The sequence below is a fragment of the Apodemus sylvaticus genome, chromosome 10 (assembly GCF_947179515.1).
Source record: "Apodemus sylvaticus chromosome 10, mApoSyl1.1, whole genome shotgun sequence".
Taxonomy (NCBI): domain Eukaryota; kingdom Metazoa; phylum Chordata; class Mammalia; order Rodentia; family Muridae; genus Apodemus; species Apodemus sylvaticus.
The window spans coordinates 17,610,775-17,624,834 of NC_067481.1; the positions used below are offsets into that span (position 1 = coordinate 17,610,775).

A 14,060-nucleotide genomic window follows, 5' to 3' on the forward strand; every position below is an offset into this window, starting at 1 on the left:
TGTGTGTGTGTGTGTGTTGCTTACTTCATGCACTCAAAGGCACTTGGTGAGGACACTCACCTCATTTTAGGCATCTTTCCAACAGCCCAACCCTAGGAGGTGGGCCCTCTAAGCCCTATTCAAGCTGACTGACGGGCTCAGGTGCCCAAGTTCACAAGCTTATAGGCAGGAACGACCTGTCTCCTGAGGAAGGCCAGCATGGTGATGAGAAGAAGCGCTCCCAAGGGCTCAGGGGCTACAGAAACAACCTGACAGAAGCTGCCGTTTGTCTCTACAGGGACATGGCGGTCAGACTCTGCAAAGAAGGAAGCAGAAACGCTGATTTCTCAAGCCTCTGGAAGGTTTTTATTTGTTCGCTATTCTTTTTCTTTTTTTCCTTCTTAAAAAAAAAAAAGACAATAATAGCACATTTAGAAAATCAAGAACTACAATAGAAGGTCCGTCTTTGAGTTTTTGTTCACGTTGCCCTGCACTGGGACACAGGGACTGACGCTCTCCATCCTGGCTGGGTCTCTCCTCTTGAGAAGGTGCTGAGAGGCTCCAGGAGCTGGGCACTGGTCTCCGAGGCCACCCCAGATGGTGGCACCTGGTGCGGTCCCAGGCTACAGCTTCTCCAGCACCCCTCCCCCAACCTTCTTCCCTCTCTCCAAACCAGAGCCAGAAGCTGGAGACATTAGGGAACTTATTTTGGTCCCCACAGGGGACTCTTTCAAGGACAGAGCCCTCCCCTGACCAGCAGGAGATGACACCCCGTGAATGGATAAGGTGTCTCTCCAAAGTTCCATCTCTGCTCCAGCAGACACCACACCAGTGCCCTGGTTTGTAGACCTGAGTCACCTAGACTCCCTTCTGCCATACCCGGGCTCCATCCCAGCAGGCACAGGAGTGACAGATGCTTGGCCAGCCCCTTCAGTGAGAGAGAGAGAGAGAGAGAGAGAGAGAGAGAGAGAGAGAGAGAGAGCCTAAGTCCCAGGGCCCTGGCTCAGAAGGAGGCACTGGGTGAAGATAAGGCACAAGGGCAGGATGAGGAGACAGAGCTGATGTAGGAGAGGTGACAGAAAGCCACCCCAAGGGACAGGGCAGGCTTTCCAGGCCTACAAATAGGAAAGAGTCCTAGGCTGCAGCTCAGCAGGGTTAGGCTCAGGGATCTGGGGAGGGAGAGGCATGGACAAGCTCCTGTCCCTTCTCATATTGCCCCAGTCACCATGGGGTCCAGGTCCAGGTGACAAGATCCCAGGTCCAGGAGAAAGGGGACATGCCCCACTGCCAAATCTCAGCCTAGCCTCTATGGTAGGCTGGGTATTCCCACCCCATCACAAGCTAAGCCCCCAGCACCCAATAGCAACTCTCAAGGGCTGCCATCCAAAGGCCAACTGTAATGGTGGGCGATGGGAGTCTGCTGCCCTGGGGCCCTGCCTCCCCAGCTCCGGCTCCACCCTGACCACGCCCGTGGCTCTATTCTTGTTGTTCATTCATTTCCATGTCAGACACCAGGATGTTCTTCTCAGTGGCCTCTGCTGGGGCAGAGCGGCTGCTGCGACTGTAGCGGGCCCCCTCGAAGGACCCGCGCTCCGCATTCTGTCGGCGCCGGTAGAGGATGAGGGCCACCGTCAGCAAGGCCAGGAGGAGCAGCACTGCCGTCAGCACCACCACCAGGGCCACCGGGTTCTCAGGGAGCGCTGCTGAGATGGCGGCGGGGGAGTGCGCATTAGTCATGGCCACAGGGACAGAGGGGCCAGTGAAAGAGCCAGGCGGGGGCTCCACTCACCTGATGGCAAGAATCTGTTCTCTTCCACTGTAGGAGAGGGAAGAGCAAGAGAATCACCATCAGTCCTCAAGAAATCACAGCCACAATTTAAACAAATTCTTGTGAACTGCTCTGTGAATGTCACTGTGCAGACCACTGAGCCTCTCACGACTCTAGGACCCGGCTACTAAGATTCCTGTTTTATATACAAGGAAGCTGAGACCATTGGAGCTCAAAGACTTGCCTCAGGTGGAACAGGTGTGTGTGTGTGTGTGTGTGTACTCTTGTAGATGAGTATAAGCAGATACTGTGTGCATGTGTGTAAAGGTCAGAGGTCACTGTTATTGTACTGTGCCTTCCTTGATGGTTCTTCACCTTGGTTTTTTGAGGCAGGGTCTACCACTAAATCTACAGCTCATGGACTCAGCTGGACTGGCTGGTGAACTGAGCTCCAGGGACCTAAAACACACACAAATACACATCTCCGCTTCTGTTTTAGGGTTACAGACGAGGCACTAAACGTTGGGCTTTTATTGGGGTGCTGGGAATCTTAACTCGGCTCCTCGTGCTTGTGTGATTTTACCAACTGGACCATCTAGATCCCCAGGCCTCAGAGTTAATACGTGAGTGTCTAGGACTTGATCATCCCTTGTCCCTGACTACTATAGAATGACGGAGCTTGCTGTCCTCTGGGCTTGCAGTGTACTTTGGAAAGTTAAGGCCCTGTGTCAGTCCTTGCTACAAACTAATGTACCTCCCACCCAAAGCAGGTGCCCCTATACACCAAGTAACCCTAGGCGCAGCTGGTCGTCCAGCTGTGGGCCCAGCTGTGGACTGAACGCGTGCCTTCTGAGATGCTAGCTTACCTCTAGGGAGCTTGCAGACGACTCCCATGGTGATGTTGGTGCACGCACCGGGGCGCCACAGTCCGCTGCTGCTCTGGATCCAGTAGCAGCTGTTGTGGCTCAGCATGCTAGGGCCCAGGCCAGGGGGGCCCCAGTTAGAATAGTTCACAGCTGTGTTGTCGTGCCAGACCAGCATGCCTCCTGTGGAAGGAAGCCATTGGAAGGTGTGGGAAGGGGAACAGGTGGGAGTTTTACAGGAGGGTGGCAGCAGGCATGTTCCACGCCTCTCCTTTCACAAGCCTGGAGATGGTGGCGAGCATCTCTCTCGCAGCCTGAGCCCTGGTTCCTTCCCTTTCCGTACGCAGAGCACCCACCTTTGGGGTTGAAGTTCATGCCCAACCAGGCACCTCGACTCTGGACTTCAGCGGTCTGCAGGTGTTCCCAGACAAACACATTCTCCATTTCATCAAGAATGGACAGAACCGTCCCACCGGCTGTACACAAAGAAAGCCCATGTCAGGACAAGCGGATCCTCCTTATGGTGACAGAGCCCCTCCCCCAGCCCCCCACCCCCGTTCACAGTAGCCCAAGTGCAAGATGGTGTGAATCACAGCACTTGCGGACCGTGAGGTTTTCTGTACATGTCACAGTATGGTCTGTGTATTAAAAAGCGAAGGGGAACTTGAGTGCCCGTAGGCGGAGGTGAAGTTCTTTTTCAGGACCTCAGAGTCCCGGATCTGGGCTAGGCGGCTCACACCCACCTTTCTGACAGCGCTGCAGCGCCTCCTTGTGGCCCAACAGCACCTCCATGTGGAAAGAATAGCAATGCTCCCGGAAGGGAATCCAGGAGGAGTCGGCCAAGCCCTGAGGGCAGCTCCCGCGGTAATGTATCCTTCGGGGAGGGGGCCCTGTTGGAGTGCGGGATTGAGGATGTGGCCCAGCAGCCTCTCAGGACCACCTGCACATGCGCAGCAAGCCTTGGCCCTAGCGGCTGGCACTTACCCCTGCTCACCCCACACACTGCCCCCTGCAGCTTGGTATCACAGTTGGTGGTGCGCCAGGTTCCATCCACATCCACATAGGCACAGCCTCCCGACTGCTGGGGCTCCCCGTCTTGCCAGCTTACATAATTCAGAGGCTCCTCTGAGAGCCAGGAGTACCGCCGTGAGCCCTGGGCATTAGGTAGCCATAGGTGAGAATGAAGGGAACAGACTCTTGGGGTGGAAGAAGGAAGGGAAATCAAGGTGGGGGTAGGGAAGGCAAAATCTTGACCTGGGAGCCCACCTCCTCACTGGCCAGCCCGATCCACAGTGGCGCTTGCAGCCCGCGGGCAGCCTGCGTGAGGAAGGCCTGGGTGTAGGGATCGGGCACGTGGGCCAGGCTGGTGTTCCGGCTCTCACACAGCAGGAGAGCATCTTTCCAGCGCAGTGGCTTCTGCAGCAGCCGAAAGGTGCGGTTGAGGTAGGAGAGCTCTGTGCCCGGGGCAGGGGGTGTTGCTGCTGGGGATGGGCTCAGCGAGGGGTCTACAGGGAAAGGGGGCAGGACTCAGACTGGGCCCTGCCTCCTTTACCCCATTCCCAGGTGTGAGGCTAAGCCAGGGAAGGCCAGACGTCAGGCTCAGAACTGGTCTCCACTGGGGATGGCCAGTCACCGCCCTTATCAATGAGCTTTGTATTTGCTAACATGCAGAAGGAGCTGGAGATGCCTTGACGTTGAACCTCGGGGGTTCTGACCCTAGACATGGCAGCCAGCGCAACTTTCCTCCTGATAGCACCTGCTTCCCAAGCAGATGCATGACTCTGGAGGGACCTCTAGGGGCCCTGAAAAGGGAAATAATGTTGGTTCCTTCTGGACCGGCTCAGAGCGGCTGGCCAGTGCAGGCGTGCCTCTATGCAGCAGAAGTGCGTACCTGTGCCCTTCTGACAGATGAAGCCATGTGTCTCCTCTGTGCAGCTCCGATCATCCCAGCGGCCAGTGAGGTGGGCTGAGGGGCTGTGGAGGATCACCGCACAGCTGGTCTGGGGGGAAGAGGCTACTTAGGAGGACCCCAGTGACTGCCCCCATCAAAGGACAGCCGAGGCTGGAGGGAGGGGGAGGGAGAGGAAAGGGCACCAGGGACAGAGAAAAGCACGGTGGCATGTGTCCTCACCGGCTTGGTGCCACTGGGAGCAGGGCTGGGGCCAGAGGGTTCTCCTGGTGCCCAGTTGGTATATAGCAGAGGTTCCTGCTCAATCCACTGGAAGTCCCTCTGAGAGGCATGCAGGCCAATCCAAAGGTCAAAGGTCACGTTGGGGAGGCTGGCTGTGATGAACGCTACAGTCCCCCAGAAGAAAGGAAAGAGTGATGGGGTGGCCCCCTGTTTGTTCTGATCTAGCCAGTCGTGAGGAGACACCAGTGCCTCCCCATAGGCTGACCCTACCTTGCTCTAAGGGGTTTGCAATGGTGACCAGCTGGGCCTCTTGCTGTTCACAGGAGAACTGTGCCTCTGACCACTTCACCCTGTCCTGGGGGTCCTGGCCCTGGATTCGGAAACACTGTGGGGCAAGGGATGTAATTGGTACCCAGCTCTGCAGTCCCGGCCCACATACCCAGAAGCCCTGCCGGGTAGCCCTCAGCAGCTGATGCTCTCATACACAGGGCATCTGGGTCTCCCTGGGCAAAGCCCCGCCCTCCCATCCTGACACACAAGTCTCACATGCTCACGTTCTTGTGGTGGTGGGTAGGGAGCGCATTATTATTTATTTGAGACAGGGTCTTGTTATGTAGCCCAACCTGGCCTGGAACTCAGGATCTTCTTGCCTCAACCTCCCTAGTGTTGAACTGTGTGTGTGTGTGTGTGTGTGTGTGTGTGTGTGTGTCTGTCTGTCTGCCTGTCTGTCTGGTTAAGGGCCTCACATACTCTAGGGAAGCATTCTACCAATGAACCAAACCCCTGGGTCCTTCCCACTTTTTTGAGTTTTCGTTGTTTGGACTTTTGTTTGGTTTTGAGAAGTTCCTCCTCGTGGCCCTGGCTGGCTTAGTCCCCCACCATCCTCTATCCTCCCAGGGTCTGAGTTACAAGTATATACTATCATGCAGAGGCAGGTGGATCTTTGTGAGTTCTAGGCCAGCCTGGTCTACACGGAGTGAGTTCCAGGATAGTCAGGGCTACACAGAGAAACCCCTGTCTTGAAAATCCAAAAAGGGGGAGGAAGGAGTTGAGAACAGAGAGTCAGTCAGAAGGAAAGACTGCCCCCTGAGTACTGAGGTACCGTTATGCACGATCTAGTTGTTGGTGTTAGTGTGCAATAAGGTAACCCCACAATAAAGTGAACTCCAGTGAGGAAACTGCAGGACAGAACATATTGAACGTGTCAAACAGCTAGAAGGAAGGACTTGGGATGCTTTTCCCTTAAAACAAGATCATGACTTCAAGGGGACAGATGCATTTATCCTAATTTAAGCATTATACAATGTGCGAGTGTACCAAAATATTACATGGCACCCCCCCCAATATCTGTCATTTTTGTGTTTTTATGTATCGGTGAAGAAAGTAAATTTAAATGAAAAAGAAATGGATTTTTAAGCCGGCCAGTGGTGGCGCACGCCTTTAATCCCAGTACCTGGGAGGCAGAGGCAGGTGGATTTTTGAGTTTGAGGTCAGCCTGGTCTACAGAGTGAGTTCCAGGACAGCCAGGGCTATACAGAGAAACCCTGTCTCAAAAAACCAAAAAATAAAAAAATGGATTTTTATACTGCAAAACAAGAAAATGAAATGTATACAATCATATGATCTTATTAAAAATGCATAAATATTAATTATTATAATTGATCAGTTACATGGCCCAAACATATTTTCGTTCTACTAATAGAGAAATTTTAAAGATACTATTTCTTTTGTTTGTTTTTTGTTTGTTTGTTTGTTTGTTTGTTTCGAGACAGGGTTTCTCTGTGTAGCCCTGGCTGTCCTGGAACTCACTCTGTAGACCAGGCTGGCCTCGAACTCAGAAATCCGCCTGCCTCTGCCTCCCAAGTGCTGGGATTAAAGACGTGCGCCACCACCACCCAGCTAAAGATACTATTTCTAATCTTTATCTGTTTTCAGTTCTGTTCTTGTGTGTATCTGACTTGATATGATGATAATCTCATAATATAGAAGTAACTCTAAATTTTATCTGAATGCTCATGCACACACACATACACACACACATACAGATTGGGTATGAATACTCAATATTTTTGTTTTATTAACAAAAGGCTTGACAACTATTGGTCTAGAAAACTCACAAAAGTATTTAGATGACTTCACTCCCAGGTAGACCAGGTGTTATACACTCTGAGCCACTTCCCAAGGAGCCTTGCTCTCATTGGCACAGAGAGGTGTGTGGGGACAAAAGGAAGGAGTGGTGGAACAGCTGGGGCACCTGAGGCTCGGCCAATACCTGCCCCCCCCCCCAGGCTCTCTGTGTCCCTTCCCAATTCCTACCTTGTTGAGGAACTGGTTCCAGCCAGAGGGGCAGCCTCCTAAGGCTGAAGGTGGCAAGTCTTGGGGCTGAGTTTCTCCAGAGCTATTGCTGCGCTTACAGATGTAGGGCAGGGCTGTATGGCACCTCTGGTCCCCCCAGTCCTCTGCGAAGGGGAGAAGAGAATGGTTATCCGAGGGTTGGGCAGGGCAGGGCAGGGCAGGGCAGGGCAGGGCAGGGCAGGCAGCACTCTCAGTCCCACAGCCCTGAGAACATGGGCTGAGCTCAAGTTCTGTGTCCTTGGAGGCACGGACCATCCTCAGATCCTTGGATATAGCCTTTCTTGGATTTAATCACAAAGAGTTCCCCCCTCCACCCCCACCCTCACGGAGGTATCCCTAACCACACCCCCTTCTTCGTGCTGACCACGCCCTCTCTGGTCCTCATTATCCTCACCTTGTCTGGCGGTCATGTACACGCACTTCTTGTCCTTGCCGATGGGTCGCGGTTTTCCCGGTGCCCAGGAGATGAAGTTTATAACAGAACCATCTGTCCACCTACAGAGCCACAGAGCACAGGTTCAGCCTCTGTGCACAGCACTGGAATCCATAGCACAGGAGCAGGAGTAGGGCTGAAGGGGCACAGAGCCCGGCACAGCCAGAGACCTGCAGCCTCCCATTAAGGCCCCACCCAGCATACACTCACCTCTCCCGGATGCCTGAAAACCCTACAGCAAACAAGTGCCCTGACTCATGTAAGGCGGGCACTGACTAGAGTCCTGTAGGCCAGTATATGCTTTGCCCACGCCCTGGCCAGTTTTGTTTATAATGAGGCCCCAGGTATGACAGCAGAGTGCCACCATTATGTAGCGCCCAGTGCATGCTGGATGATGTAGTAAGGACTTCAAATTGCTTTTTGTCAAACAGAGCACTGTGGTATGCTTGTATCTTAAGGACACGAATGCTCTATTTTAGTGGGTCTGACTGAGAACTGGTGGTGACACTGTGACCTATCACACCACATGGCCCCCAGAGTCTCCAGAGTAGGAAGCAACAACCAGGTGGACGATAGCAGGTGCAATAACTTAGCATTTTGCCACCTGAAGCCTGACAAACTGGTATCTGCTGTAAATGACCTACACGGTATGTAGGCAATAGTATTCTGGAGCAAATCATGGCTTTTGCCATTTTAAAAACTGTACATCTAGTTAGAAACTAACTCCACCATTGAGGGGCTAGAGAGATGGCTTAGCTGTTAAGAGTGTGTACTGTTCTTTCAGAGGACTACAGTTCCCAGCACACACACACACACACACACACACACACACACACACACACACACACACGGTGGCTCACAGCCACCTATAACTCCCACTCCAGGGAATCTGATGTGCTTTGTTGGACTCTGTAGGCATCAGCACACTCATGTATAAATATACACATAGAAACACACTCACAGGAGGGAGGGGGAGGGAGGGAGGAGGGAAAAAAAAAGAAACACACTCATATATATATATATATATATATATATATATATATATATATATATATATATATAGTGGCACACACCTTTAATCCCAGAGCTCGGGAGGCAGAGGCAGAGGCAGAGGAGGCAGAGGCAGAGGCAGAGGCAGAGGCAGAGGCAGAGGCAGAGGCAGAGGCAGAGGCAGAGGCAGGTGGATCTTTGTGAGTTTGAAGCCAACCTGGTCTACAGAGTGAGTTCCAGGACAGAAAAAAAAAAAGTATTAAGGAATACTGCAGTCTTAAAGGAATAATACAGTAATGATTAACCTTTAAAAATAAAATAAATCTGGGTATGGTAACATATATCTTTAATCCCAGCCCTTGGAAAGCAGAGGCAAGGGGATCTCTGTGAGTTCAAGGACAGCCTGGTCTACATAGGTAACCATGGCTATATAGTGAGACCCTGTCTCAAAATAAATAAAAACCTAAAATAATCACTGTATAACTATATAGCTATAGATAACTACATCTACATAGCTATAGATAACTACATCTACATAGCTATATATACCTGTATAACCATACACACACACACACACACATACACAACTTGTTGGTGTTTTGAAGTATTTGTTTTGTAGTCCAGGAATCAATCCCACAGTCTCAAGAATGCTAGGAACAAGCTAGAGAGGTCTCACTACGGCCGCCTTCAGATAAGAAAACAAAGGTCAAAACACATCACTTCATCACTTAATCGTTCAAGGCCTTGCAGCCAGTGAGGAGCAGAGTTGACCTCAAATGCAGGTCTATCTGTCTGTGTTTGGTCAGCTCCGACACCTCTAGCTTGGGGACACAGCGAGCCACTCACACGCGTGCCCCCTCTCACACCTGTTGTGCACCAGCGCTCCCACCTGAAGCGTCCGTCACTCTCCGAGGTGTGCAGGCCGATCCACCAGTGCTGCTCCTGGCCAGAGGACAGCTGGGGAAGGAGGCAGGCAGGTAAAGTTAGGCAGCGTCCCCGTCCTCAACCTTGGCCCTTTCCCGGCCCATGACACTTGCTGCCTCTCAGGCCCACCTTCTGCAGGTTTTGCCCCAGGAAGTCCAATTCTGCTTGGCTGTGAACAGAGGTCAGCTCTGCCTGGAACCACGTGCAGATGCGCTGTGCCTGTGCCCACGAGGAGTGGTGCTCAAAAAACTTGTACTCTGCCTCCTGAAAGCGTACCCACTCCAGACGGCCTGTGGGAGCAGCAACAGGGGTGGGAGCAGATGCCAGACTGCTAGACAGGCCCTTGGAAGCCCTGGGCTTGGACAAAGCCAGGGTGTGCAGCAAGTGGTTTGCAAAGGTAAACCTGGGACAGACCCTCAGCTTGATCCTCCTACACCCCAGAGAGCAGAGCAGTGGTGTCCAGCGCTAACTGAGTCCCTCTTGGGGTGGAACCCTTGACTTGTTTGTTTTTTATTCTGGGCAAAGGTAGCCTGTGGGGCCTCACCTTGTGGGCCAATGTCTGGTCCCTGAACATCCACACCTATAAAACAACAGAGCCAAAAATGTCAGGGAAGAGGGGAGCTGGATTCCCCCAAATTCCTTGCTTCAAAGCCCTTGTCCAGCCTTGTCCCACCCCACCCCACTGACGACCACTTCCAACCTCTAGGGATCTTGCAGATCCAGTCAAGCTGTGTCTGGCACTGCATGGCCACCCACTGCAGGGAGGCCAGGTCCAGCACTGCACAGCCTCGGATATCATCATCATCGTGTCGGCTCCGGGCAAAATTGTGGTAGGAAAACTGGAAAGAGGGATTACGAACAGGTAACCAAGAAGCCCAGGCTGAGACCCGCCAACCCGGGTGAGCATCCAGTCCACAGCCTGATTAGTTTTAACCCGCCCACACGAGCCAAACCCCTGCCCATGTCAGGCCCTGCTCTGCCCCAGTGGGTGCTCGCCTACAGCCAAGCCCTACCCACCTCCCCCATCCTGCCTCCTCCACAGTCCCTCACCCCTAGGCCATCGCTCCAGCGCCAGCTGTAACCCTCTCTAGGGTCTCTGCGGTTCAGGCCAATCCAAAACCAGTGCTGGTCATGGCTCTCCGGTTCTGACTCACTTGGATGGGGACAAAAGAAAAAGGAGGTGAGAGGTGGGGACCAGGGTTAGAACCCAGCTATCTGCCAGGTGCCGGAGCTTCCCAGTCGACACTGCAACCTGGTGTCCGGAAGCACTGCAGGGTGTGTGTGTGTGTGAGTGTGTGTGTATGTGTGTGTGTGTGTGTGTACACGTGTGTATTCAGTAGTCTGCTTCCCTGGGTCCTTGACCTTCTGAGATAGCTTGTCCGCAGGAGTCTGCATGCTTTTTCGCTTGGGGAGTTTGGGAAGTGGCTGGGCCTGTGGGGGTGGGGGAAATGTAAGGATCTGAAGCTCGTGCTTTGTCACGGACCCACTGTGACACGGAACACACCACCTAACTCATGGGCCCAACAGGAGAACACTGGGAACGCGTGAACAACAGGGTACCGAGGGATGTGAACAGCATCCGCTCGGTGAGCTGAAAAGAGTGGCGGACATGCGTTGCCATAGTTACCAACCAGCCAAGCGATAGAACCCTGACCACTGGGAGGAAATGTCCCCGAAACTAAGATCTCGGGGAGCCTGGGTCCACTTGGAAAAATTTATTTTCATTGATAGTAATTGATTCCAACGCCATGTGCCGTAAATGACAGTCCTCAGAGTCCCCTGTGGCAGAGATGGGGTCGGGCACATTCCTCATCCCTTGCCTGAACAGTTTCAGCTTTTCTCCTTGTCTCTCAGGATGGTTTGTTGAGAGGGCGGGTTCTTATGACATGTCACGGGGGTGAGGGGGTGGACCTGAGATGGGAACTGTGTCTGAAAAGATGTTGCTGGCTGCGTGACACTGCTTAGCAACAGGGTTTCCTATAATTGGGTCGTCCCTGTGCATCCGACAAGATTCCAGGGGACCATAGCAACTTGAAGGAAAGAGGATGGTTCTGGAATTATTGACAGATGCAAGTTATTCAAAGCTTCAGCTGGGCCCTCTGAGGGCACCGTCAACACCCGCCTTCTGACCACAGTCGTGACAGAACTCAGAATCTGGCAGCCACGCCCCCCCACCCACCCAGCCCAAGTGCAGGCCCTCACGCCCATGCAGTACCCAAAGATCTTGTTGAGCATGTTGGCCACAAAATGTTCCTCTTCATAGCTGGCCAGACTCAGCAGCTGGGCCCCCAACTCCCGACAGACCCCCAGGGCCTGGATCCAACTCTTCTTCTCCTGAAGCCGCTCTGAGCTGAACACCTGCAGGAGCAGAGCCAGCTGTCTAAGCTACGGCCAAAGCCAAAGGGCATCTGCCACCTCCTCACGCTAAAGACAATTCTATCTATCTCGGGAAGGCAAGTGATGCTGTCAGCTCCTGGCAAAAGCTCCTGGACCTCATCCTCAGACTTTCTGCTAATCACAGAAGAGCCACAGCTGACTGAAGATAGGTCCTTCCCCCCAATCCCCCGGGGTTCAGTTTCTATACGTAATAAAGGGCCTTGGAAGCCAGGCATTGTGGCAGATACATGCAAACCTAGTACTTTGGGAAGTAGATGCAAAAGGTCAGAAGTTCAAGGTTATTCTCAGCTACATAGCGAGTTTGAGGCCAGCCTTGGATACACAAGAGAAGCTGGACATAGCGGCTTATGCCGATATCAGTACTTGGGAGGCTAAAGCAGGACTGCCAAGAGCCAAGGCTAGCCAGGCTCCTGTAAGGCAGCGAGCGTCCTGTCTCAAAAGCAAATACGAAAATTGCAATCAACAAAAACAGATTGTTGGCTCCCAAGCTTGGCAAAGCACCAGGCCCTACCCAGGCCTTTCAAATCCAAACCCCCACGTGGTACCCAGAAGAGGTACTAGGGATAGAACCCAGGGTCTTGCACATGCTGTGCTAGAAGATTCTCTTTTTACTGGGCTTCTCCAGGGTTCTGAAAAACACTCTGGGATCGGCTCCCTCTGCTCTTCACACATCTAATAAGCACTTAGTACAAACACATCAAGCCTCGGAACTCACCTGACAAATTCTTCATCGGCCATTTCTCTAGTCTGCAGTTTAGGCTGGCACTTCAGGGTCATGATGGTCCCCAGGTCCCCCCCCCCCATGAACTTCCTCAGTGCTTCCCCCACCCCCACCATGCCAATAGAGTGGCCCACCTTATAGCAGTGTCGGAGTTTGGGGTCTGAGACCCAGCCCTGGGGACAGGAGCCAGTGAGGCTGGGTGTGGGATCTGGCCCAGGCAACTCTGGTGTGACCGGTGTGCCCAGGCTCTGTCGGCAGATGTAGCGAGCCCGGAACGATGTGCAGTTCTTCACTTCCCACAGTCCCATGGCACTACCGGTGGCCAGAGCGACACAGCCCCCACGTCTGTACCCTGAGGAGAAAGAGCTGGCATGAGGCAGAGTCCTAGAGCCATGACTGCTTACAGTGTGGGATACTTAGCCTGTCTGAGCCTATCTCACTCTACACCGCATTAGGTTATAGGAGGGTTGAGACTACTACTGAGCCGGGTGATGGTGGCCCACACTTTTAATCTCAGCATTCGGGAGGCAGAGGCACGTGGATCTCTGAAGTCAAGGCCAACCTGTTCTATAGAGTGAGTTCCAGAACAGCCAGGGCTACACAGAGAAACCCTGCCCCCCCCCCAAGAAAAAAAGGAAGAGGAAGAGGAGGAGGAGAAAGAGGAGGAGCACTGAAGCTAGGTGAAGTGGTACACACCTATAATCCCAGTATTCAAGGGACTAAGGCAGGAGGATTGCTGCAGAGCCAACCTGAGTTACATAGTGAGACCCTTTCTCAAAAAAGGCAATGAATGTGAAACTTGAACAGGTGCCACCAGGAAGTATGTGTAGCTATTACTCGCACATTGCATATGTGGCCCCTTTCCATAGTTACATATATATTTAAGCCTCACATCATCTCTATAGGAATGCACCAGGGCTGGAGAGATAGTTCAGCGGTTAAGAGTACTAACTGCTCTTCCAGGGGTCTTGAGTTCAATTTCCAGCATCCACATGGTGGTTCACAACCATCTGTAATGGGATCTGATGGCCTCTTCTGGTGTGTCTAAAGACAGCTACAGGAATGTACCATTATCCTCATTTCAAGATGAAGACATTAGGGCTTAGAGAAGGCCCAGCTGGCAAACAGCAGTGCCAAGGGTCTGAGCAGGGCCATGGACTCCAGAGCTAGCATGGTACAAAGGAACACTTTCTGGGAAGGCCTCACCCTAAGTCCTGACACAGTTCTGGGTCCACCTCAGCCAAACAGGGTGTTAAGGGCTCACCAGGCTGGTCTCGGTTCCAATGGGTATACGTGACTTCATCCCCACTAAGCCAACGGAAAGAGCCAGTGCTGTTGAGGTCTTGCAAGGCCGTCCAGAAATACTCGCCCTCCCAGTTATAGATGAGACTGCTGACGAAGGCCTGCTCAAATCTTCAGAAATAAACAGCACTTACAAGTGGCTTCCCACAAGTCTTGGACCACAAGACTGACACCCCATCCCACAGCCAGTAATGTGC

General features: G+C 52.7%; 1 protein-coding gene across 4 annotated transcripts in view; it reads right to left on the reverse strand.

The window, feature by feature from the left end:
* Positions 1-322: 322 nt before the first annotated feature.
* Mrc2 (mannose receptor C type 2) overlaps positions 323-14,060 on the reverse strand; it is a 61,121-nt gene continuing 47,383 nt past the window's right edge. Inside the window, exons 11-30 of one of the 4 annotated variants that reach the window (XM_052195544.1) lie at positions 13,826-13,974; positions 12,696-12,913; positions 11,659-11,801; positions 10,494-10,596; positions 10,144-10,282; positions 9,988-10,023; positions 9,573-9,733; positions 9,409-9,476; positions 7,491-7,591; positions 7,058-7,200; positions 5,012-5,126; positions 4,742-4,905; positions 4,502-4,610; positions 3,877-4,115; positions 3,595-3,763; positions 3,354-3,500; positions 2,967-3,086; positions 2,614-2,793; positions 1,769-1,795; positions 323-1,679 (exon numbers count right to left, since the gene is read on the reverse strand). In XM_052195544.1, the coding sequence (XP_052051504.1) occupies positions 1,456-1,679; positions 1,769-1,795; positions 2,614-2,793; positions 2,967-3,086; positions 3,354-3,500; positions 3,595-3,763; positions 3,877-4,115; positions 4,502-4,610; positions 4,742-4,905; positions 5,012-5,126; positions 7,058-7,200; positions 7,491-7,591; positions 9,409-9,476; positions 9,573-9,733; positions 9,988-10,023; positions 10,144-10,282; positions 10,494-10,596; positions 11,659-11,801; positions 12,696-12,913; positions 13,826-13,974 (2,755 nt within the window). In that variant the 3' untranslated portion in view covers positions 323-1,455. Of the gene's footprint in view, positions 1,683-1,768; positions 1,796-2,613; positions 2,794-2,966; positions 3,087-3,353; positions 3,501-3,594; positions 3,764-3,864; positions 4,116-4,501; positions 4,611-4,741; positions 4,906-5,011; positions 5,127-7,057; positions 7,201-7,490; positions 7,592-9,408; positions 9,477-9,572; positions 9,734-9,987; positions 10,024-10,143; positions 10,283-10,493; positions 10,597-11,658; positions 11,802-12,695; positions 12,914-13,825; positions 13,975-14,060 lie in introns of all 4 variants that reach the window. The other 3 variants (XM_052195542.1, XM_052195540.1, XM_052195543.1) reach the window with 3 other exon arrangements.